Source organism: Cavia porcellus, unplaced genomic scaffold, assembly GCF_034190915.1.
Source record: "Cavia porcellus strain 051 isolate PalLab524CR breed Dunkin Hartley unplaced genomic scaffold, mCavPor4.1 scaffold_6, whole genome shotgun sequence".
Classification (NCBI taxonomy): domain Eukaryota; kingdom Metazoa; phylum Chordata; class Mammalia; order Rodentia; family Caviidae; genus Cavia; species Cavia porcellus.
The window spans coordinates 55,880,123-55,904,993 of record NW_026947489.1 but is presented as its reverse complement, the minus strand read 5'-3'; the positions used below and the strand labels follow the sequence as shown (position 1 = coordinate 55,904,993).

Below are 24,871 nucleotides of genomic sequence, written 5' to 3'. Positions count from 1 at the left end.
CACGCCAGTTTGCTTTCTTACAATCTCATCCTTATCCCTCACTGCCTTCCTCCTTTCCCTCTGCCCCATCCAACTCATGCTGCCAGCCCTAACTTCTCCATGCCTGACACCTAGAGTATCCTGCATTCCTACCCTTCCCATCACTCATTGTCAAGCCCATGCTACTGCCTTGTGAGTTCTCACCTTGTGTGGTTTTTGTCTCGATTCTAATTGCATGCACCCCAATGGTGCCCATTCTAATGTGCTATAAGCTAAAAATCCTAAATGTCACCATTTTTCTCAGTTCCAGGCACAGGGCTTATGACAGTATGATGCACCCGGGGCCTGTTCTGGGATCAGCTACATTCATGGTGCAACTTGGTGCAGTAGGACCCAGTGGAATAGGACTCAGGAACCCATACTTCGTCTTGGCATCTCTAGTATCTCTGATTTTGTTTGATGTTCTTGTGTGCAGTAAAAGAAATCCAGCATGTAATTCCCCAAGTCTCCACCTTCATGCAGCCATAGACTTTCTGGTGGTTCATTCTCTTCTATTAGATTTCAGGCTCACAGACAACAAAGACTGAGTCTCATACTTGCTGTTCTTTTACAGGTGTTCACTGTGTGTTGGATAATGACCCTGGCCTCCATCTATCTTCAACTTTATCCTCTTTCTACACAGTGAAATGCAAGAGCCTGAGGCTGTGAGCAGGAAGTTCCCTGAGCTGACTGCCCAGTCCTGCAGCCCCTGTATCTCCCTGTGCTGTCCTGAATGGGACCCTAATGTTCCCAGTAATCTGGTGGCAGAGCCAAAAAAGGACTCTCAACCCAGACATCCGCGCTCCCCACTGGAAACCTCCAGCCACCAGGGACAGGAAATTCAGAAAGCGCACCCTGAGGTGAGGTGAGGAAGTAAACTAAGACACCAAACAGGTTGGAAAGGAAACAGAAGCAGCTCTAGGTAGTGGATGGGCAGAGTTTCATGGGAAAGGTGTACTCTTCTTGTGTGTTTTCTTTACTATCTGAATTTTTACTACATGCATCAAAAATACACGCTGAGCGGGCTGGGGACATAGCTCAGCAGCACAGTGCCTGCCTGGCAAGTGTGAGGTCACGAGTCTGAATTCTGCTACCAAAAAAAATTAAAAAAAAAAAAAAAAAATACCCCCCCCCCACATAATTTTTAAAGGAAAATCAAAATCTACCTCCAAGCTTCAGGACATGAATTGCCAGCTCCCTGAGTGTCACCATCTTCACTAGGCTTGGGGACAGCTTACCAAAGACTCTCAGGGCCTGTGCTGGGGTTGCAGCCAATCACAGTATAGGCAACAGCTCTTGGTGCTACAGGACCATCGCATTTCTTTGGAATCAGTTTTCTGGGGGTAAAATAAGGGATCAGATGCAAGTTGGATGTTCAGATGTTTTCAACCTATACCTCAAGTGATTCCTCCCCAAATCTGGATCACATTTATCATGATTTAGATTATGAAAATACTAATTTTCTGCATCATCTTTGGAAAGCACCATAATACTCCCTGGCAACCAATTTCTGAACTCGAGTCCCCCTCTGTCCTCCCAGAACTCCACTGAACCCTGTGTTTTATCTCTTGTCTCTCCTTGTTTTCCAAAGAATGAAGAAACAACATTCCAGTGGACTGGATTCCAGTTCATTGAGGCTTTACTGTGGGGTGCCACGCTGGAGAACCCTCCAGCTTGGTGAACATGCAGTCTGCAATCTGGATTACCTTTTCTTTAATTTTAGGAATTCCCTTTGCACGGCAAAAAAAGAAAAAGAAAAGAAAAGAAAAAGAAAAAAAAGGCGGGGTGGAATCTGTGGGAGGTGGAGCAGCACAGACGAGCAGGTCAGAAGCAGAGCTCACAGATGTGCTGCCACCACAGACACAGCGCCACCCAGTGCTGGCTGTCCACTGCACCCCTGGGCTGGGAGAGAAGCAGAATCCATGGGAGGAGCAGGAAAAGCCATTTTTGACACAACTGAGGGTCCCGGGCTGTCACCCCACCCCAGTGTCTGGCCATGCAAGATGCTGAAATGGAAACTGTGGCCCCTGGGGCCACAATGCCCCAAGCCACGGAGCAATGCACCAATGGGAAAGGGAGTCCTTTGGGCGCTTCCCAAGGCGCCTGCAGGGGCACAGGACAGTAGAGTCTGTGTCCATGTCCATAAATATGGTCAGTGAACAGATAGCACCAATTGGGAGACCCAGGGCAGGAGACTGGGGCTCAGACTCTAGCACCCAGCTGCCCGGCTCTCCTGGGCAGACTCATTCTTTGATGGCTGTTTGAACCCGCAGCACCGCTGCCTCTGGAGGGTAGAGCCCTACTGTGCAGTGAAAAGCTTCTGCTGCACCAGATTCAGGGGCCAGGGGCTGGAGGTGGAGGGCAGGTCTGCGGACTGGACGCAAGTACCCAGGCACTGTGCCCAGGCATTTCAGTAGCCAGTCTGTCCCATGTTCCCAGTAACCCCAGGAATTGGCCCCTGATGCTTCTGATTTGTCAGGAGAGGGGTGGCCAAGAGGAAAGGGGTGGTAGAGAGAACAGGAAGGCCAGAGTGTCCCCTAAGGACGGAGGTAGGCAGTGTGTGTGCCGTGGGGACTTCACCACGCCCTTCTGGAGTGATCGTGGAGAACCCCACCTTCCCTGTATCTCCCTCTCCTCAGTTACCACATCAGGAAAACCCTACCACACCTCTCTCAGAGGGACAGGCTAAGGGTGAAAAGATAACGATAGAAAACACTTTTTAAAAAGTATAAAGCGCCATTAAAACGCGAGGCAGTGTCGTCCTGGGGATGACAGCACCCTTAGCGCATCCCTCGCCTCCCTTCCCATTCATTGCACCTTCATTTCCCTCTCCAGGGCACCCCCTACCTTAGGGTGGGTCTCACTTGCTTATTTTAGGCCGGTGTCAAAACTCCCCGGTTGCTTCCTCCATCATATCTGCAGCCCCTGTGGCCAATGGGGTCTCCCCTACCACCGTGGCTCGGTGGTCTGTGGGAGTGCGTCCACTGGCCCCTGCCCCTGGCCAGTCCTCTGGCACCTTCTCCGGCCACTCTTAGGAGATGTGCTGGGCTGTGCATTCAGGCAGGACAGGTCTGGGATATCCCTGCCCAGCCTTCGGGGGACCCTGTCTGGAGTGCAATCCCAGCGGATGGCGATAGGCGAGAGGGCGGGAAGGCGCCTGGAGCCTTCACCGCCCCCGCCCAGCCCTAGTCTCGCTCTGGCGGTGCTGGGAGCTGCCGCGGTGGGGCGCCCAGGCCCGGGCCCGTGCCATGCACACGCAGGTGGTCCTTGAGCGACTCCTTGTAGCGGAAGCTCTTGTTGCACTCGCCGCACGTGTAGGGCCGCTCACCCGTGTGGATGCGCTGGTGCTTGAGCAGGTTCTGCTTGCGGATGAAGCTCTTGCCGCACAGCGCGCACTGGAAGGGCCGCTCGCCCGTGTGCAGCCGCTGGTGGTTCTGCAGGTGCTCCTTGCGGCTGTAGGTCTTCTCGCACTCTGAGCACTTGTAGGGCCGCTCACCGCGGTGTGTCATCTGGTGGCGGATGAGCCCCGAGTGGCAGTTGAAGCTCTTCTCGCACTCTGCGCACTCATAGGGCCGCTCCTTGGTGTGGCTGCGGTGGTGGATGATGAGGCTCTTGCGCACCCCAAAGCTCTTGCCACACTCCGGGCACGAGTAGGGCTTGCTGCGTGCGCCACCGTGTGCCAGGAGGCTCCGCCGCAGACCACCGGGGCAGCAGCTACCGCAACCACCTCCAGCTCCGGGGCCTCCGTTGGGGCCCCCACTGCACCCACTGCCGCTGCCACCTGCGCCCCCCTCTGCGCCTGCCTGTGCCTCGCCTGCGCCACGGTCCCCGGGCAACACCGAGAAGCTGTCGTCCAGCAGTGCACGGCTGGCGGGGCCACTGGGGGTCTCAGGCACCGCCAGCGCCGGCAGGCTTTGCGGGTGCTGCTGGGGCTGGGGCTGGGACTGGGGTTGCGGAGGAGCTGGGGGTGGGTTCTTCACCAGCAGCAGGCTGTCACCTGGGGAGACACAAAGTGACAAGCTGACAGAGATTTGCTCCGACCCATGTTGTCTCCGCAAGGGGTGCATATTGCAGGCTCTTGGTTTCTCTCTCTCTTTTTGTGGGTACCAGGGATGAACAGACCTCAGTTTCTCTAAAATGAGGGCACAGAACAGGTAACAGGTGGCTGTCTGTACTGCCCTCCAACCTGTCAAAGCCACTGTAGCAGGGAGCGTTAGAAGCAGCCACTTGGGTACCAGAGGAAGAACAGGAAAGCCTTCCGAAAGCCCAAGGCTGAGAGAAGTAGGGACCTGCCACCCCAAGTCTCCTTGCTGGGAACAAGACTTGATTGTAGACTAGCAAACTGCAAATTTCTCTGCAGATTCTTTAGCAGGAGGCAAAGAATTTGCCAGAATTCATCCAAGGTGAAAACTCAACTAAGGCTTCTAGGGGTGGGACATGGGGAGCGGGGTCTATAACCCAGGCTGGGTGGCTGGAACAGCATGAGTTGCCCCTGGCCCCTGTCTGCCTCTCTGACTCCTGCCCTCACAGCTGCCTTTCCTCTCACCTTGGGTCCTTGAGTCCACAGCTCTCCACTGCTCTGGGCACCCAAGGGGGCCAATCAGGCTCTGGGGGCCATAATAGCCACCCTGGTACCCACCTAGAAAGTCCTCCCTATATATAGGAGACTTCTGCCTCCACCTCCATCTCCTCCTCAGAGTCCAGTCAATTCCCCTAGCCTGCTAAGTCCCCTCCCCAGCTAAGGCAACCTGTAAAGACCTGAAGAAAGTGACCTCTACCACTGCCACCTGTTCTGGTGCCCTTTCTGTCCTCTGCGCCTTGCTTGAGGCCATGGACAGATGCCAAAATAATCTGCTGTCCTTGATTTGAATTCTTTGGAGGGGCTACCGTCCTGCACACAGCCCTTGCCTGGCTGGCCTCTGTCCTCTCTGTCTGCCCCCCACTGTCCTGCACCACAAGCATTTGCTGGCAAAACCCCTTGGCTCTCCTCTCTCCAGCCAGGCCTACTGGGAGAACCCCAACCCTGTGACTGTGTCCATACACCCTAAGGTCACTGCAGAAAGCTGAACCACTCTGGGGGTATTCTACACGCCCCGCAGGCCTGGCTCTCATCTCCAGGGGGTCCCGCTTTCCCTCTGTGACATGTCACACATCCTTCTCCTCCAGCCCTGGCCTCCTGCCTGACCATGAGGCTTTTCCTCTCCAGTTACTGCTGGTGACTGATTCACATATAAGCCTGTGATGGAGTTCTAGCCAATGGGGTGTGAGAAGCCTGCTGTGAAGATTCTAGAATATTCCTTCCACCCCTTAGAGTGTGTGGGAAAAGATAGATTTTCCTTTTCCCAGGGGTTCTGGAGATGATTCTTGGGAAAGCTGGAACCAAGCACCACCGGCCCAAAAAAGATGCTACACCAAGGATGCGAGGCTGAGTTAAGTTAGAGACCTTGGTTCCTGCAAAACATGGCTGAAGCTTTGAATCAAGCTAGCCTGATGCCAAACAACCTCTGGACTTCTGGTTATAGAAGAGAATATATTTCTTTCTCCTCTAAGGCAGCTCTGAAGCAGTTGACAGCAATGGTTTGATTACCTCCCAACCTAAGAGAACTCCACACACTCGCTACCATCTCATTTCTCTCTCTCCCCCCCCTTTTTTTTTTTTTTTTTGGTTGTATGTGTGTGTGAGACAGAGGTCAGCAGGGGGCCAGTCTTGCTATGTAGATCAGGCTGGCCTTGAACAACTCATTGCTGTAGCCCAGGCTGGCTTTGAACTTGTGATGATCCGCTTCTCTGAATGATCTTTAATTCATTGGGCTACACTGTCCCTAGAGCTTCAAAGTACCTAGTCTTTTTTTTTTTTTTGGTACTGGGGATCGAACTCACGACCTCGTGCTTGCCAGGCAGGCGCTTATGCCACTGACCTAAATCCCAGGCCAAAGTACCTAGTCTTACAACCTATGTATAATATGTTGCTGCCTCTGCCCATGGCTTCCAGGACACAGCCTAAGTCCTTGGCACTTCTTGAGTTATGGGTGTCACTGATGCCCATGGTGGGCCCTAGTGGACCATCTAACCAAGGGGCTCACAGAGGGCCCCCAGAGAGGTCACACCAATAAGATGACTCAGGATGGGACCTGGCCAGGCCAGAAAGACTGACCATATGACAACAGCTTGGGGCTTGTGTGCAAAAGGAGGAGAGGCGGCTTGACACTGAGCTAAACATCAGTGATTCAATCAATAACTCACAAGAAGAAACCCCAACCAATCACAGTACCACAAGATTGTCACGCATCAGTGTGCTACAAGCAAGGGTGACATCTCCTGACTCCACAGGGAGAGGACAACAGGAGCTTCACGTTTAGGACCGCCCAGACTTAGACTTCTGAGTCCTCTTGTGCTGGTTCTGATCTCAAATCCTTTGGCTATGGTTATACTGTAAATATTAGGATAGCGCTTTCCTGCGTTCTGTGAGGCTTTCTAGCACATTTTTTAACCAGAGTGGAGAGCAGGGATCCCAGATCTTATAGCCTGCTGGTCAGAACTGGGGGTTCTTGGGACTGGGTACCCTCCACCTGTGAAGTGTGATCCACTCCAAGTGCCAAACACTCTGCACCTAGAATCTCCCAATCACCCTCATGGAGCTCGTCCTTGTATTTCAGACTCTGATCCTCATCTACCTGACACTGCTCCTTGGCCGCCCCTCAAATTAGTGAAGTGGAACACTTGCTTTCCACAACTACCCGGTTGCTTCTGGGCTCAGCTCTTCAGCCACCGTTCACCCCTTTCTGCTGGACCCAGACCTGGGAGTTGTTCCTGCCTTCTCACCCGACAGCAGACCCCAGCTGTGGCTCCCAAGTTGGCTCGAATCTGTCCCTGCTCTCCGCACCCATCCAAAGCACACAGAAGCCACTGGACTCCATAGTCCTAGCCAGACCGCTCACTTCATACACATTAACTTGGGTGAACTGGATTTCTTCCCACTGTCTGAGAGCAGAGATCCACACACAGTGGTTAATATGTAAAACCAGAGACCTCTTTTACCACCATGCAGCATCCACATAGGCTGACGTGTGGCTTTGAGTCGTCAGTCCCTCCTCTCGTGCATGGCCCAGGGCAGTCCTGCATTGATTGCCTCCTGTCCCTCCATTCTGGCCCCTTCCATGAAGGCTCTTCATACAATTCTAAGTCTCACTGAGGATTCATTTGGCCCTCCCCAATGACCACTGCACCAGGTTGTTTTCAAACCTCAAAGAAACCACAGAGGAGATACTAGTTTTGTAGTTGTTTTTTGGAGGGATTTTTTTTTTTTTTTTTTTTTTTTTGGTACCAGGGATTGAACTCAGAGATGCTAGTTTTAAAAGCACAAAGAAAACACTGGTGAGACACTAGTTTCAAATCCCAAAATTAGAAACAGAAGGTAGGCGCCCTTTTAGGCAAGAAGAGAGACTGATAGTGACTGGAGCAGAGAGACTTTCTGGATGCTTCTGTCACCCCAGTTCTAGGCACTCCTGACTGCTGGAGCTCAGTGGCCTCCCTGAGACAAAACAGCAAGGGACAAACTATCCTACAGTTTCCTATTCAGACGGAAGGTGGACAATGGTCTGGTCCTTTGCTAGCCTCGCAGGGTCTTAGGAGGCCTTCCCACACCCATCCCCGCACCACAGGCTCCCGAGCTGCCAGCAAACTTGGAAGACCTGGAAGGCGGCCCTGGGCAGGACTGCTGGCAGTGCCTGAGGGGCTGTGGCAGTAGGTGCTGCCATCTCCTCCAGCACCCATGTCAGTCTCCTGGCTCTCCCTGTCACCCCCACCACGGCAACAAGTGACACATGGAAGCCGTAGAAGCCAGTCCCACCCCCAGGCAGCTCCTGTATTCCCTAGAAGCACGTAGATGGAGGCAAAACAACCTGCCCTGCTGTTTGGCTCTGAAGCAAATGCTCAGGGATCCTGGGGATGCTGTACTCACTGGGGCCAGAGTCCAGGCCAAGCTCGCCCTCCATTGAGTCTCGTGGGCCCCACGGGTATGGCTGCTCCTCCTGCTTGATCCAGGACAAAATGTCGTGTGCTGAGATGAGAGACTCTGTGGCAGGAAGAGGGATGTCACACAGTTTCACTGGCAGCCCCACACAGGCTCGGAACATCACTCAGAGGCCCTAGCTCATGGGGGGGTGGCAACTTGGGCATTCAGATGTTGAGTGTTACCTTTTGTTTTGTTTTTTTGGCGAGGAGGGACAGGGCCTTACTGTGTAATTCAGGCTGACCTCAGATTTGAGGCGATCATCCTGCCTCAGCTCCCCCCCCCCCCCCGAGTACCAGGATTACAGGCATGTACCGCCACACCTAGCTTACCCAGAAGGTTCTTTGGAGGTATCTACCTAGTATTCACTCCAAAGACATTCCAGACCCAGAATATATAAATTACTTCTTCTTGGAAAATGAAATATAGATATCTTTTCTGGAGCGTTTTGGTTGTTCTGACTATTCAAAAATCAGTGCTGAGGTAATTGTAGGGTCAGTTCAATTGACACAATAAAGGATCCAAGGGGCAATTCCTTTGACCTTGTGCTCATTCATGTCTTTCTTACCTGAATTGGGGTCTGTGGGAATATCTCTCTCTGCCAAATCCTGCTGGTCCCACACACACTGTGGCTCCTCCTGCTTAATCCGGGACAAGAGGTCCTGGGCAGAGATGGGGGAGTCTATTTGTGAGAAGAGAGCAGCACAGGTGTTAGAGGAGGAAAGGCTGTGGCCAGTTTGTGCTTTGCGCAAATCTTTGTGTTTTGTTTTGCTTTGTTGAGACAGGGTCTCACTATGCAGTGTAGGCTGGCGTTGAACTCATGGCGATCCTTTTGCCTCAGCCTCCTGAGTGCTGGGATTACAAATGTGCCACTACACCAGGCCTGAAGAAATCCTTGATTGCATACAATTATCTGTTTTCTCTAAAGGTCAGTCACAGGTAATAACAAGTTGCCCTAATTGGTGAACAATCAGTGGACATTACAGGGGGTGACAGCAGTGACTTTGAGGTATGGAGAGGCTCTGTGTTCCAGAGACTTATCTCCCAGAATGAGGTCCCACTGTGCACCTTGACCACCATGGAACAGGGATGTCATGAAGCCACATCCCAGGAGCACAGCACTTTCTGGTTTATTTTAGTCACATGAAGGAAAGAAAAGTCTTCCGCCACTGTCTCTTAAACCCAAGTCACCCTTATCGCTAATGATCTCATCAAAAATAGCAACACCTGATGCCTTCAAGGCCCTATCTAATGTCGGGAAAGGGCTGTCCTCTCCCCCCAGGGGCCACAGTCACTGTGAGTTTGCCTAGAGGGGATGTGGCCAGGCTACAGATATTAATATAGCTGGTGATTCTTTTTCTGTGTTAAGCAGATGTTTAGTTAAACATTATCCTAGACATTTCTATGAAGGCATTTTCCAGATGATGCTAACATTTAAGGCAACAGATTACCAGAAAAGCAGCTGTGGACCATTCCACTGAAGGCCTTAACAGAAAAAGGAGCCTCTCCCAAGGAAGAAGTTCTGCCAGCAGATGGCTCCAGACTGCAGACAGAAAGACCTGCTCTGTCCAGTTCTTTTCTTTTTTTGGTTCTTTTTTGAGGCAGGGTTTCACTATAAGGTTCAGACTGGCCTTGAGCTCACTTTCTGACCCAGGCTGGCCTCGAACTTGTGGTAATCTTTTGGCCTCAGCCTCCCAAGGGCTGAGATTACACGTGTCTGCCACCATGCCCAGCTTCTGTCCAGCCCTCTAAACCACCAGACTGCCCTACAAATTGGAACTTGTGGCCTCCACCATAATATGAACTAATCAATTCCTTACAATGAATCTCTCATTTATCTAATTTTTATTTTTGTTTTTCCAGACAAGGTCTTGCTGTGTAGCCCAGCATGATCTTGAACTTGCAGCCTTCCTTCCTTGGCCTGTTGGGATTACTGACTTGTGCCCCATCACCTGGTGTGATACTGTTTCTGGTTTTTTTTTTTTTTTTTAGACATGATCTCACTATGTAGTGCAGTCTGGCCTTGAACTCAACAATGTAGCCTAGGCTGACCTTGAACTCATGGAAGTTCTCCTGCCTCAGCTTCTCAGGTGCACGCCACTATACCTGGCCACTAGTATGATACTGTTTTTAAAGGAGAGGGAGGGAAAGCTCAAAACTAGGACCACAGCAAAAGGAGGAAGCAGGACAAGTGAGGCCCAGATGTGGGGTCTTCAGGGCCTCAACTGCACCCCTGCAGCAATGCCGCAGCCCTAACCCGAGAGACACGTCTGGGCTGCGCACTTGCTGTGTGTGCAGCACTCTCTTCCCTTCCTCCTGCCCTGGGGGGGGGGGGGGGCGGCTATCGGGCTCACTCACCGGTGATGGATTCCGTGGGAATGGCTCTGTCCTCCAAGCCCCGCTGGCCCCGGGTACACAGTGCTTCCTCTCGCTTCACCTGGGAGGATGCATCCTGGGCAGGCGCCAGGGGCTCTGCTCCTGGGGATGAAGAAGCACATGACCAAGGGTCCTTTTCTGCTCATCAGTCATCAGGACATTCTGGGGTCAGGAGCACAGTGGCCAGCAGTTGCCAAGCGAGGGGGTGGGAGTGTTGTATTCCTGTTGGAGTCACGGGGTGGCAGGAGGCAGGGAGCAGAGGTCCCAGAAGCAGGGCAGTGGGACAGTGCTAGCAAGACTATGAGAGAGAGTCCTGCTCTGTCACTGGCTGGTGCTCACCATGTGTTTGTGCTTGCATATGAGTGATTTGTCCTTGCTGTTCCCCAGTGAGGCCAGACGCAGACGTGCACGTGTGTGTTTACGATTACAAAGCAGTCAGGCATGACAAACGTCTGACCTTGGGTGAATACAGTGTCACACCCTTAACCATAAAAGATGGCAACATGTTCTTCCCGTGGGTTCCACAGATATGACAGTGGGACTTTCCTCTTCTGGAGTTCTCATATGCAATGCACCAGCTCCCAACAGAAGACTCAGAGAACAGAAGAGATGGGGTGAGGGCTCTGGGACAAGGGGGTTCTGGTTTCTACCCTGCCACTAACTACGTTCCTGAGTGATTTTGCCTCTGTATTTCAGATTGCCTGTTTCATCTATAAAATGGATATATGTGGGGAACCACAGAGATCACTGTACTCGACTCTCCTTGAAAAGAAGAGCAGCTATCTCCATTTTGGATAAACTTGGCCTTATCTCCATGTATTGATGTGCAGAGAGCTGGCTGGGCTATTTTTTTGTCCTTTCAATTAGCTTTAAGCAGTGTCAGTTGGGCTGGCTGAGCTGATGTGTGATCTCCACTCTGTGATTCCCCAAATACACGGTTAAGCCGGGTTGGGTAGAGAGATATCGGCCGGGACCAAGCCTCGAGAAAGAGCCTGTGACCTCCCAGGACGAAAAGGGTCGCACATCAGAACTGAAGCCCTGACCCGAATCACTAGCTACCACCTCAGCTGTTATGCAGATTCCTCCCTGCACTTCCTGCCCTCTGCATATCGCAGAGGTGATCTCAGAGCTCCTACCTGGCCCAGCTCATGGGAGTCCTGGCAGTCACCTGTTTCCCACCACTCTCGCTGTCACTGCTCCCCGAGCCACTGCCCTCATGCAGAATTAATAAAACCTGGGTTGGGCCCTGGGTCATGGCCTTTGTTCTGGTGAACCATCATCTGGGCTGGACTTAGGACCCCTTGGTTCCCTATAATTGTACATACATTTCAGTGTCTATTTTCACCTTGAGTCGCACTGGAAGTGGTGGATTGGAACTAACTCACTAGAATCCCAGTAACTTCTCCTTGGGATCACAAGTATAAACCTTCCTGGACCACGATACGGACGGGAAAGGGTTCTCTATAGATATGGTGGTCCCTGTTGTATCCCGTGATCAGTGATGGTTTGATAACTCTGTGAGGTTATAGTGCCTAAAACGTCCTACACAGCATGAGACTTGGTAACCACAGGTGCTGAACTCAAACAGGAAGGAGCCACTGGGATGTGAAGTCCAGGGCAGGCAAAGTCACAGAGGAAGAAAGCGGGCTCATGGTTGCTACAACCAGGGCAAAATGAAGACAGGGATTCTCATGATGAAAATGTTGTGGAATTAAGCCAGGTGTGATGGCACACATTTATAATCACAGTACTCAGGAGGCTGAGGTAGGAGGATCGTTGAAAGTTTGAGTTATAAAGTGAGCTCAAGGCCAACCTAAATTTCATAGCGAGTCCCTGTCTCAAAAAAACAAAAAGAAAAACAAACAAAAGTTTTGAATTTAATTAGTGGTAATGGCTTTACAACTTGGTGAACTAATGAACTGTATACTTTAAAGGAGGCAATTTTGAGCTGCGGATATAGCTCAGTGGCACAAGTGCCTGCCAGGCAAGGACAAGGTCCTGAGTTTGATTCCTGGCACCAAAAAAAAAAAGGCAATTTTATTCCTCAAAATTACATCTCAATATGAGAGTGGGAAGGAAGAGAAAGAGTGATGGGATTTCTGAGAAAACCGCCTTCCACTTAACAATAGAGGGGACGGAGGGCAAACAGGTGAGCATGCACAGGTAAGTGCCAGGTGTCACCTTGTCCAACATTGCCCTGACAGCTGAGTCCTGAAAGACAACTCCAGGGCAGAGCTGGGACTTGAACCCCACATGTTCAATCCCAGCAAAGCTACCCAGACTCCTCAAAACTTGGAGGCCACGCAGGTGAGTGTGCGTGAGAAGTGCGTGCGTGGAGGCAGGCTGTGCAAGGACCAGGTGTGAGACCGCAGACAACACCTAGGCCATGAACACCTAGGCAGGACTGGGCACCTCCTCTGTCACCTGCCTGAGCCTGGGCCTGGCACTGCTTGTTCATATCAGGTCTGGGCACTGTGGCAGCCCAAGCCCTTGCTGTCCCCCACTGGGCTTGCCTGTGAGGCCAGAGCTGCACAGCATTAACAAACCAAATGATAAATATTTATAGTGAGTTTCAGATCTCCCCGAAAGTGACCCCCACATTTCACCTTGGCAGGACCCCTTGGGAACAACTCAAGACACCTCCTCCAGCTTGGCCACATGAGCCAGTCCCTCCCAGAGTACAGCGTAGTGCCTTGCTCTCCTCCCTTGGCCTGGCCAGCAGCATCACCTGTGTCTGTGTCCACTGGGATCTCTCTCTCTTCCGGGTGACGCTGCTCCCACACACAAGGCTCTTCCCTGGTCTCCACAGGGGCTGGTGCATCGGGCTTGGCCATGGGGCCTTCAGCATCTGGAAGTGAGAAGGAAGGGAAGGAGGGAAAGCAGGAAGGTTGAGATCGCTCCCTACCTCCCCACCACCTCCTGGGACCCCACTGCCTTTGCATGGTGGCTGTTATGGGAATAAGGTAATGACTTAGGAGTGGCCCTGAGGTCACGTCAGCAGGTTCCTAGGTTTCTAGTAGAAAAAGAACCACACTGTGTATGGCTTCCCCAGAGGCTGGGATGCATGATAGTGAGGTACAAAAGTGCTATTTTAGTGTATTCTACAATAGGCATGGGGTGCATACCTGTAATCCCAGTATTCAGAAGGCTGACGCAGGCGGATCACTTTGAGTTTAAAGCCAGCCTGGGCTACATATGAGTTCAAGACCAGCCTGTACTACACAGCAAAACCATGTATCAAAATAATAATAATGATAATAATGTAACAGAATTCTATAGCAGGTTCTATTGCCAGATGTTTAATTTTCACTCTGTTATAAACCGTTTATTTTGTTATTTGAGACAAGGTTTCATTGTGTAGCTCAGGCTGGCCTTGAACTCGCAGTGATTCTCCTGTCTCAGCCACCCAAGTGCTGGGAGTACGGTATCAACATAGCTAGTATTATAAACTGTTCTACCTTACTAGCACAAGAAACAAATCATTTCTTTCCATTAGGTTAACGTGCATCTCACGGCCCTCTTGCCCATGAAAAGGGGAAGTGACCTTACCCAAGGACATCAGGGTTTTGTAGTTCTCCTTCACAAGGTTGTTATACAGCTCCTTCTGCCATTCATCCAGGTTCTTCCACTCGTCCTCGGAGAAGTAGACAGCAATGTCCACAAAAGTCACTGGAACCTGGGCCAACGAGAGTCTGTCTAGGCCTCTGCTGCTCCTCTTCTCTCTCTCTCTTTCTTTCTTTCTTTTTTTGGTTGTTTGAGATAGGCTCTCACTATACAGTGCAAGCTGGGCGTGAACTCACTGTGTAGCCCAAACTGGCCTTGAGCCCCTCAGTGATCCTCCTGCCTCAGCCTCCCAAGTGTCAGGATTACTGGCATGCACCACCACACCCAACTTCTCACTCTCTCTTCACCTGTGGGCCATGGAGCCTTTGCCTGCTGCTCAGCCTTGAGTCCCAGCCCACGTGAGTCCATTTCCACAGTCAGAACTCTCCAGCCCTGCCTGGCTTGCATATCCGGTGGCAGTGATAATCAACACTGCTGCTGCTCCCCTGCCCCCCAAGCATTCAACTGCATTCTTTGCTATTTTACTCTGAGGTCAACTGAGTGTCTCAGGCAAAGCTACGGTCAGTGCGCTTCCTCCAGTGCTCAGGGTGATGGAGGAGTGGGTGGTTCTCAGGTGGGGATCACCGAGCCAAGTACAGTTAAAACCCTGAGACGAAACCTGTATTTCAGGTCAGGTCGCCTTTGTGTACATAGTTACATTTTTGTCACTAACAAATGCAAAACCCAAAGGCATGTGGAGAAAGCTCCAATCCTGGTCTGCTGAGAACAAGCAAGATCCAGTTAGCCTGAGTCACTGCCTAAAGCCAGGCACCTGCCAGGCAGGCACTCTGGTCTCTTTCTCTTATCCAAGTTCACTTCAGTCCAGCCTGAGGCCTGGTCTACGCTCTTCTCAGCCTTCACTAGCAAGCCACACCTGGGACCAAACCAGGCCAAATGGTTTCACTTCTGTGCCGTTAGCCCCCGCACCTCCCTCCACTGCCGCAAAGACTTCCTCCTGCCATTTTCACATCCCCAGAGAACCAGCCCATGGCTCATACTCTGAAATCCAGCCCACATGGTCCTCCTTATCCCTGGTCTGAGGTCATTAGCCTCCGAATCTGCATGTGCAAGGTGGACGCTGGCCTGTGGGGCATCCTGCTGGGATGAGGTGATGGTGGTCAGGCCGCAGGGACTGGTGCACGGCCTGGCTGGTGGGCAGTACCTTGATGTCGACTAGAAGCGCAGGACCCTAAGCGAGATGCCCACTTGAGGTGGGATCAAAACATACAGTCAACATTTAAAGATTGAGGAAATTATTATAGCAAAGATGGACTGTCTTTAACCTTCCTGAGACTCCTGCCCCTCACTGAAAACATATTTGTCCCATTACTCGTGCCACTTTCTAAAGCAGTTCTGGAGTCCTCTTTCATGAAGATCTTTATGAGCTGGGTCCTTGCAGCTCTGGCACCCTGTGACTCCTGGCTCTTCCCCTAAGTCAAAATGCTCACGATAGGTACACTCTTTGAACCGATCCAGGACATTGAGGCAGCCACAATAGCACAGCTGAAGAAGACTTCCAGAGCTGCTTCAGAAAGTGGCAGTAGCCATGGGACAAGTATGTTCCTGAGGGGGATTAATGGCAATGTGTTTTTACTGTAATAATTTTTAAAAATTGTAAACAGTAAATATATATTTCATTCACACCACATAACTTCAAGAGCACCCTGGGCAGGTGGGCCCTGTAAACCGGGGTGCAGCGGCCCTGTCCTCCCTGGCCAATAGCCCACCATCTGGTTTTAGACTCACACCTGGAACCTTTGACCCCCTGAACCTCCTAGTAGGCCTCGGCAAATGCCCACCTGGGAAAAGGCACAGCCCCAATTTCTTCAGTGACTTCTCCATTGCTGCCTGAGGCACAGAATTCTGCATACCACATCTGCCCTGAACTCACACTGCTTAGCTCACAGCGGCTTTGGGCACCTTTACCTGACCTCTGGCCTCACCGTTGCATACCTGTCACCCCAGCTCCAACCTTCCTGAACCTTCTCTCCCCTCTCTGACCTCAGGTGGCTGCTGGCAGGCGCCTTTCCTGCCCTTTTCGTCTTGCCAACCCAAACCTGCCAATCCACCTCCCCTCCTTGGGCGTTAATCCAAACAATCTTTTCTCTTTTACATCTTTAGTATCTGTCTCTCAAGGGATTTCTTTTCAGGGACATCCCAAACAAATAAAAACCTTTTCTCAGCTCCGTATCTCAAGTCACTACTCTGGCTCTTCTCTGGGACATTATGAGAAACGTCACAACCCACACAAACTTTAACTCCCTAAAATCTGCCTCAAAATACGTACCCGCTAAGTTACATTCTTCTGAAACAAACAAACAAACAAAATACGTACCCGCTATGCTCTGAAACCACACTCTGGAAGATCACTAGCAAATGGCTGCTGAGCCTGCAGGAGCCTACAGACAGCCCAGCAGGACACAAAAGCTGGGAACCAACTAATAGACACAGGAGGATCTAACAGGCCACAGGTTGAGAGCACCCTCCTCCAATCCAACAGGTGGAAAGTGCACCCAAAAGTACACAAAGAACTGTATCTGTCATGAGCAACGTGTATTGACAGTTGCGTGGTGTTTTTAAAATACGTCTGTGAAACCCTTCTGCACAGCTAGTGGGACTATAAACTAGTACAACAACTCTAGAGATCAGTATAGAAATTCTTCAAAAAACTGAAGCTAGAAATTCCATTTGTGATATCCCCCTTCTAGGAATCTTCCCAAAGAGTTAAAGACATCGTAATGATCCACGCACACCCATGTTTATAGCAGCACAACTGAACAGCTAAACCGGGGCAGCAGCCTCTATGTTCACCCGTGGATGAGCAGGTACAGAAAATGCAGCATTTACACACAATGGAGCACAACTCTACCACAAAAGAGGATGAAGTTGAGTCCTCTGTAGGAAAATGGAAGCACCTTGAGACCATAAGGTTAAGTGAAATAAACCAGACACAGACTTAAATATTGGGCTGGGATACAGCTCAGTGACACAAGCACCTGTCTGGAAAGCCCAAGGTCATAAGTTCGATCCCTGTTACAAAAAACAACACAACAAAACAAAACTTAAACATCACCATGGTTTCTCTTACATGAGAAACCCAAATTATAGGTAAAGAGCAAACTGAAAAAGGAACTAAGATGTGTTACGCACACGAAGTTATCCATACAAAGTATGAAAATTATGTACTGCAAACACAGATGAATAAAATTTTAAAATATGTCCATGAATTCTTTGACACTCCTTTCATTTCCTCCTCAGTGTGTGCTAGACTTGGTAACTTCTTTCTAATCAATAAAGAAGGAATGGTGTATGGCTTCTTCTCTTAGGAAGGTAGGGGGCTAAGACAGGGTCTCTCTATGCAGTTCAGGCTGGCCTTGAATTCAACAGGTAATCCAGGCTGGCCTTGAAGTTGCAGCGATCCTCCTGCCTCAGACTCCTGAGTGCTGAGACTACAGGTGTGTGCCACCATGCCAAAAGTGTCTTTAAAGAGGAATGGAAGAGACCCAGAGACAATCAAAAATGAATATGGCCAACAGTAGGAAAATCAGAAGGTGGCACTGCCACAATTCAAACCCAAGTCGCCTGGTTCCATTGTCACACAGGGGTACACGCAAGGCTCCTAACGCCTCAACCACCCCCAGCACACAGAACAGCACTAGGCCAAGGCTCTGGCACTGAGTCAAAACAGGCAGCAGAGATGAAAGCAAAGGATGGGTGTAAGTGAGCATGCTAAATGAGCAACGTGTACAACGTCATTCTCAGGGTCAGGGAGGACCCAAAGCCCCTGGTGACAATTCCACTCGGGGAAGCCTCAATAAATAAATGTCAGATAACTCTACCGGCAAATTTAAGGTGTTGCTCCCTGGACAAACGTGAGCCTCGGGGCCTCCTGTGACACCATCAGCTGGCCACCTGGTTGGCAGACATTTTTTGCACACCACCTCTAACCCAGGTGTGTCACCCACACGAGCACATGGCCGTAGGCCTAGGAGTGTTTACATACCCATCAGGGAAAGCCCATCCTGAGGGTACAAAGTAAACGTTTAAGACGGTGATGATACAAGCACTACGGAGAAAGTCAGTGCAGGGACAGGGCCAAGAGTGTCCAGGACATTAGGTCCTCATCAGCAGGTGTCCCTGAGGTGGGAATGTGCTATGAGGTCAAAAAGGTAGGAACAGAGACTCGGGCTTTTGGTTTTCCATTGTGGTTTGGTTTCAGGTTTTGAGACAGGGTCTCGATACGTGGTTTAGGCTCACCTTGAACTCACTATATGATCCAGGCTGGCCTGGAACTTTCGAAATCCTCCTGCCTCAGTGTCCCAACTTCTGGGAGTATAGGGATGTGCCACCACACCCAGCACTTATTTTAAACAAGATGAGAAGCCATCTAGAGGTTTAGGCAGAGGTACATGAGGCTGATTGGGGCCAGGGATCAGTCTGGCTGCTCTGTTGGGAATAAATTGTATGGGTAGGAGCAAGGATTCAGACCAGGAAACATGTCAGGAGAGCAGTGATAATCAAGAGGTGACAGTTTAGTGGCCAAGATAGTGAGGTAAGGTCACGCTGCACGTATGTGTCAGATGTGGGATGTGAGGAAAGACGGGAAAAGTAGGGCTCTAAGGCTCTGGCCTGGGCCCTGCGAGAGAGGCTGGGACTGCCATCAGTAGAGACCAGGATGACTTTGGGTAGGACACCCTTCAGGCAGAAGACCTAGTGTGTTAGTCACTTTCCTTGTCACTGGGACACAACATCTGACACCCACAACTGAAAGAAGGAGAGGTTTATTTTAAAGGTTTATTGTGTGTTTAGCCCATAATCGGCTGGCCTCCAAGGCAGGACAGTACATCAGAGGGGCCTGGAGGAAGAGGGCCGCTCAGGGCACGGCAGACAGGAAGTCAGGAAGTGGTGTGTGAAGGGAGGAGCTGGTGGGGTATAAACTCTTCCAGATCATGCACCTGGCCCTCCCTTCCTAACACCAAGCCAGCCTTAGAGCCCCATAATCCAAGAACCTCCACAAGCCCTGCTGCTCAGCTGCAGGGTGTTTTGAGGGGACATCCAGGTATAAATGTAACCCCTGGAGTTTGGTTTGGTCCAGCTAAGTCTGAGACACTTTACTGATGGCCAAGCAGAGATGCTGAGTTAACAGGTTGGACTGCAGATGTGACGTTCAAGACAGAAGCCTGGGCAGGACACCAAGCAAGCAGAGGAAGCTGATCACACACAGATTGCATCTCACGCCCCTGGACTGGATGAGGTCAGCAGGGAGGGAGTAAAAATACAGTGAAACCCTGAGGCTGGGCCAGAACCACATGGAACATTAAGAAGGTGAGGAAAGGAAGTAAACTCAGCCAAGCACATCAAGAATGTAAGGTAGGAAAAGAAGAGGGAGGCGTCTGGTAGTCACAGGAAATGTATTCCAAGGAAGGCATGGCTAGGCACAGGCAGCTGCTGATGGGACTAGGAAGAAGAGGCCTGAGATGGACCATGGTTCTACACCCTGGACATCCCTTACTGTAGTCTCGGGAAGACCAGCAGGACCAAAAGATGGGAAGGAAGCCTGATGAGGGCCAGGGAGATAGCTCATGGCATAGCATTTGCTTGGCAAGCATAAGGTCCTGAGTTTGAGTCCCAGTAAGAAAAAAAAAAAAAAAGGGCCGGGGGACTTAGCTCAGTGGTGTAAGAAAGTGTCTGCCTGGCAAGCACAAGGTCATGAGTTCGAACTCTAGTACCAGAAAACAAAAAAACAAAACAAAAAGTCCTGATCAGAGTAAGTTCCAGAGCATTATCCAGTTACTAATTAACTGGATCAGTAAGAATAGAGAAACATGTTCAATGAAACTGGGGACATGAGATCTGCAGAATGCAGGTGTATACTCGCAATCCCAGCTATTCAATTGGCTGAGGCAGGAGGATCTGGAGTTCAAATCTGAGCAACTTAGCAAGATCTTGTCTCAAAGTAGAAAATAAAAAGGCCTAGGATGTAGCTTAATGGTACAGTGACTTTAGGTTTGATACTCAGTATTGAAAACAAAAAGTAACAAAAAATAAGACTGGAAGAAGAAGCTATAGGTGTTTTTTCTTTTTTTGCTTTTGTTTTTTAAAGATATGAGACACATCAATTACAATATGTGGACCTTATTTAAATCCTGAATGAAACAAAAAAAAATCGACAATGTGGACATTGAGTGAATATTCCAATTAAAGTGAGACTTTTACTATGGTAGCAGCAACAACAGTAATACAGAGGTTGATGTATTTTTGAAGTCCATGTACCTTTTAGAGCTAACCCTGGATTACTTATGAATAAAATGAGTGATGTCTTGGATTTGCTTCAAAATAAAGCAAGGGTGGGGGTGGGTGTAATCAGCTGAGAGCTGTTAGCTAGCTGTACAGGCCGATGAGGCTACTTGGGGCTGCAGGACACTATTCTGTTGCTTTGGTATATGTTTGACTATACAAAGGCAGGAAGGAAGAACTGGGAAAAGACGACAGCAGCTAAGACAGAAAGGGGTGTGACTCCTAGCCTCTAGATGGAGCCACTTGGGATTATGGTCATAGGTTAAAAACAATAGGTTTAGGGTTCACCCCCAGCCACAGCTTGGACAGGTATAACAGAGATAACCCATGACAACTGTCAGCAGGTAGTGTCAACTGGGAAAACAAGCAGGCAACAGCTGCAGGTTTTGCAGCACAGAGGGCAAAGGCTCCAGACAAGCATGCACAGTTTCTGCGGATAATAGGGTACCAGACTAGCAGGTATAGAACATTCCAGACGAGGTGAAGGGGAGAGAGGACTCATGAAGACACTCAGTGAGGCATCAGGGAGCCAGAGAAGGCTGCCATGCCTGACGACAAAACTGCAAGCTTTGTCACTTGTGCTGTCCTCACCTCCGTCCCTCCCTGGCCTGGCACCTACCTTGGGGGCCTCGCCCTTGCTCCCTGGGGGCAGCCTCAGCACCCAGAAGTTCCGGTTGCGCAGCAGGTTTTCCAGGTTCTCCAGCCGCCGCTGCAGCAGCCCGTACTCCTGCAGCAGGGTCCCCAGCACGGCCCACTTGCTCTCCATGTGGTTGCCGAACTCCACTGCTGTCTTCTCGCAGTCGGCCAGCTTCTTCTCTGCCGTCCCCGTGCGGCCCTCCAGGTTGAGCAGCTGGCTGGCCTGGGCATCCACTTTTCGCTCCACTGCCTGAATGGCGGCCACCACCGTCCACAGCGAGATCTCTGCCGTGGGCAACTGTGGCTCACGCATCATTCGATCAGGGAACACAGGGGCTCGGTCTGGGAAGGGTGGGAACTGAAAAGGCATTGGTCGCCGGGCATCCATGTCCCATTCTTGAGCCTGTGTGCAGAGGGGAAAAGTGACAGCTCGGATAGGAGATGTCTGTGGGGGGAAGAGGCTAGGGGATAATGAATCAAACGCCACAGCTTCTCTTTCTTCAGCCAAGCCCCACTGCCATCAATGGCACTTGGGAACAGCCCCAACACTGGGGCAGCCACCCACTCATCCAAGCAACCTCTCTCCCACTTCCACCTGTGGGAGTCAGGCTGGTTACAGCTCACCTACCTCCACCCGTCAGGCCAAGGCCCTGGACTACTGCTTCCAACATCACAGCCCTTTTCTTCGAATAGAAAGCGGCTTTGTTTATGGGCTTGAATTGTTTCAAGGATATGAATTTTTGTGCAAGTTGTCTGACACTAATCTGCCCAGCCATCTCTCACAGGTTAGGGCAAGAATGGTTATCTCCACTCTAAAGATGATGAAACTGAGACACAGAGAAGCAGTTGGTCATCCGACAGCACTGCTTGCACTGCCAACTGCACGACCTGAGGTCCTACAACATACAGATGACTCGAGGGCCAATGGTGCTGCCCTTTCTACCAGGAGTGTGGCCAAAGAAGTGTAGCACATCCAGGCAAGAGGGCAGGGAAGCACCTGCTTTTTTGTTTGGCTTGGTTTTACATTTCATATGTTACTATTTTTCATAAATACTGTGCAAAATGAAAACAGATTTAAGCCAGGTATGGTGGTGCAGACCTGTCATCCTAGCGGCATTTGGGAAGCTGAGGCAGGAAGATCAGTTCCAGGCCAGTCTGGGCTAAATAGTGGGTTCAAGGTTAATTTGAAGTACATGGCAAGACCGTGTCTCACCAAAAAAAAAAAAAAAAAGGGTCCTGATTCACTAAAAATGATTCACTAAACTGATTCACTAAAAATGTCACTCAGGAGGAGGGGACCTCTTATGAGGGCTGAGCTAAGGGGAACAGAGAAGCTCTGGGATCCTTTGGTTCCTTTCTGGCCCTCCTCATCTCCCTCACAAGACCTTCACCCTGGAAGCCTTGAGGAGCAGGTGGGGAGTTGTGTCAGTAAAGCGTGGACAGACTGTTTTGACATTCAGAGTTCCATGGATGACCTCAAAGGCTGACAACCAACTTGCCTTCCGACATGGGACAGGAGGAAGCAACACTTTCTGTCCTCCCTGTCCCTGAAGGAGTCCTCAGCTGGGAAAAGTGGGATCCCGTTGCTTGGAGGTGAGCTGCACAGGCCGCGGACAAGCACACCAGTTACCCTCTTTAACTCAGCAGCTGTGACAGCGAAGGCCACCCTAGGGACCTGAGATTCTGTCCCTGCCAGGGAGACGGGAGGGCAGGGCCAGGGGAGACCCAGCCCTGATGGGCTAGGGGAGGCTCCTTTGGGCCTAGCCCCGAGGACTGAGGAAGGTGTGGAAGTTCAGCAAAGGGGCCCACTTTAGGTTCTGCAGGTTTGAAGACTGAGGCTTAAAAATGATGGAAACCAACACAGGCCCTCCGGGAGGGCTTGTTACAGGCGGACCCAGCGGGGGCTGGCTTCAGACCTCCGGAAGTGTGCAGGGCTCTCGGAGCCCCGCCCACGGGGGGGACACCGGTGCCTAATGCTCAGTACGGGGCCCTGGCGCCCTAACTCGTCCGCACACCCGAGGGGCTCGGAGTTAACGGCTCTGGGACGCGGTTTGGGCGTCGTCAATCGTCTGCAAAGCTGCTCGGGCGATTCCAATGCGCAGCCAAGTTTGCTAGCCCAAGACGACAAAGTCCCCTGCCCGTGGCCCTTCCCTGGCTCACACACGGAGAGGAGGAAAGTGGACTGATGGCCTGTTATTACTTGGAGAAAGGTGGCAATCGCACATTTCAGGATCTCTCCGTGTAAACACGAACGAGGCGTCGCTTCCCGCGCGGCGCACCGGGCCTGCGGGCAGAAGCCCACGCCGGTTGCGCGCAGGGGGCGCCCGCGGGAGTCGCGACTGCGCGCGGGGCCGGGCAGGGCCGCTTGGGCCCCGAGCCCTGTGAATACCGGGCGCGGCGCGGCGCGGGGCGGGGCGGGGATCGCCGGGCCTGGCGCGGGGCCTGCAGGGCTCAGCGATCGCGGGCCGCGTGCCCCGGCCCCGCCGCGATCCCCGCCCCCACGAACAGCCATGGCGCCGGCGGCGGGCGGCGGGCGGGAGCTGCACCCACCTGCATGGGCGGCATCCCCTCGGCCATCTCCGCGCGCAGCGCCGGCTCCTGGTGGCAGACCTCGTCTGGGGGCAGCGCCTGGGCCCAGCTCCAGCTCCCGCTGTCCAGCCCCAGGCCCTGGATGCCCAGCTGCTGAGGCTGCGGCCGTGTTGACACAAACTGCATCCTGGGAGCGCTGTTCCCCGCTCGGGCCGGCCAGGCAGAGGAAGAACGTTTTCCAGGCGGCTTCCCCCTTGCCGGGGCGGGACAGCTCCATCTACAGCCCGTAGGAGCAAACAGTCCCCTCGGCGCCGCTCCCCGCCCTCCGGTGCGCGCCAGCCAATGGCCACAGAGCCCCGCCTGCCCGCGGGGCCCAACCCAGAGGAGGCGCCGGGTCCGGTCCCGGCCCAGGCGACCGCGGTGGCCTCACAGTAGCGGGGCGGTGGGCCTGTTCCTGTACATCCTGAGGATATGCGGGCATCCTAGGAGAAAACGATCCCTGGCTCTTCTGAAATTTTTACTGAACTCCTACTATGCGCCAGGCACTGTTTTAGGCAGAGGGTGGTTGCATCCACCAGGATTTAAATTCCAAAGTCAGCACTCGCTGACTGGGACATTTGAGTAATTAAACTTCCTTGAGCCCTCACTTGTTCTGTAAAATGGAGAAAAAAATGACTAGTCTATTTTAATGTTGTAAAATTGAGATGAGAATCATGCCTGCAGGCACATAGTAGGCACTTGTAATTCCCCTCCCACTCACCCACCCAAGATAGATCCTGGTAATTATCTGCCACACAGTGTTTATTTTGTCTTCCTGGATGAGGACTCTTTATCTAGTTAAGGACAGAAATCTCCTATACTTATGGGGGAATGGAGAGGCAGGCCAGCTGGTACCCGAGTTCCACTTCACTTGATAAAATAAAGAACATTATGGGCCCAGAGGAGGCAAGTGTTAGAGCACTCCATTCCGGATGATTAGAAAGCACTGTCTCTGTTCCACATACTTTCAGGGTAGAGAGCTGCATATTTCCTGGACTTAGTCTACTCTAAAAGAGCTTAGAGGCTAGTAAATGTTAGGCACCCAGAAGTCCATGATCTCCTTTCCTGGCCACAACCTGCCCCTTCCAATGTAAATGTTATGTCAAGTATTATAGAGCACTATTACTCTCTCTCTCCCCTAGAGATGGGAGATGGAGGAGTAGGTTTATCCTAAGGATTCAAACTATCTTTTCAGGATAAAACAGGTAAGACAACTTCTCTTTCTAACATTTAGTGAGATAATAACTGTCTTTTTTCATACAGCAAGAAACTGCACATCCTCTTTGGTTTTCTCTCTGCACACAGCCACCCATTCCTTTCACCTGAGTGCCAGGTAGCATTAGAGGTCCGGCTCACTGTCAT

At 51.4% G+C, this 24,871-nt stretch overlaps 1 protein-coding gene across 2 annotated transcripts; it reads right to left on the bottom strand.

The window, feature by feature from the left end:
* Window positions 1-1,635: 1,635 nt before the first annotated feature.
* On the bottom strand, window positions 1,636-24,173 carry Znf282 (zinc finger protein 282). 2 transcript variants are annotated; one of them, XM_063250685.1, is made up of 8 exons: window positions 23,492-24,173; window positions 20,925-21,344; window positions 13,955-14,081; window positions 13,134-13,253; window positions 10,388-10,501; window positions 8,598-8,711; window positions 7,979-8,092; window positions 1,636-4,015 (listed from the first exon to the last, which is right to left on the bottom strand). In XM_063250685.1, exons 1-8 carry the CDS (start codon window positions 23,654-23,656, stop codon window positions 3,204-3,206), a joined length of 1,986 nt encoding a protein of 661 aa, XP_063106755.1. In that variant the 5' UTR covers window positions 23,657-24,173; the 3' UTR covers window positions 1,636-3,203. The 2 variants fall into 2 exon arrangements, with proteins under 2 accessions (XP_063106755.1, XP_063106754.1); XM_063250684.1 differs by having other exon boundaries at window positions 10,388-10,507; window positions 23,492-24,171.
* Window positions 24,174-24,871: the final 698 nt, after the last annotated feature.

What these genes read in the sequence shown, in the direction of transcription:
- Znf282 (XM_063250684.1), bottom strand. Translation starts at nt 23,656, where the DNA reads ATGCAGTTTGTGTCAACACGGCCGCAGCCTCAGCAGCTGGGCATCCAG. An exon ending in GCAAGGGCGAGGCCCCCAAG is followed by an intron (nt 14,082 to 20,924) that starts GTAGGTGCCAGG and finishes TCGTTGGCCCAG; the next exon opens with GTTCCAGTGACTTTTGTGGA. An exon ending in TCCCACGGAATCCATCACCG is followed by an intron (nt 8,712 to 10,387) that starts GTGAGTGAGCCC and finishes TCTCACAAATAG; the next exon opens with ACTCCCCCATCTCTGCCCAG.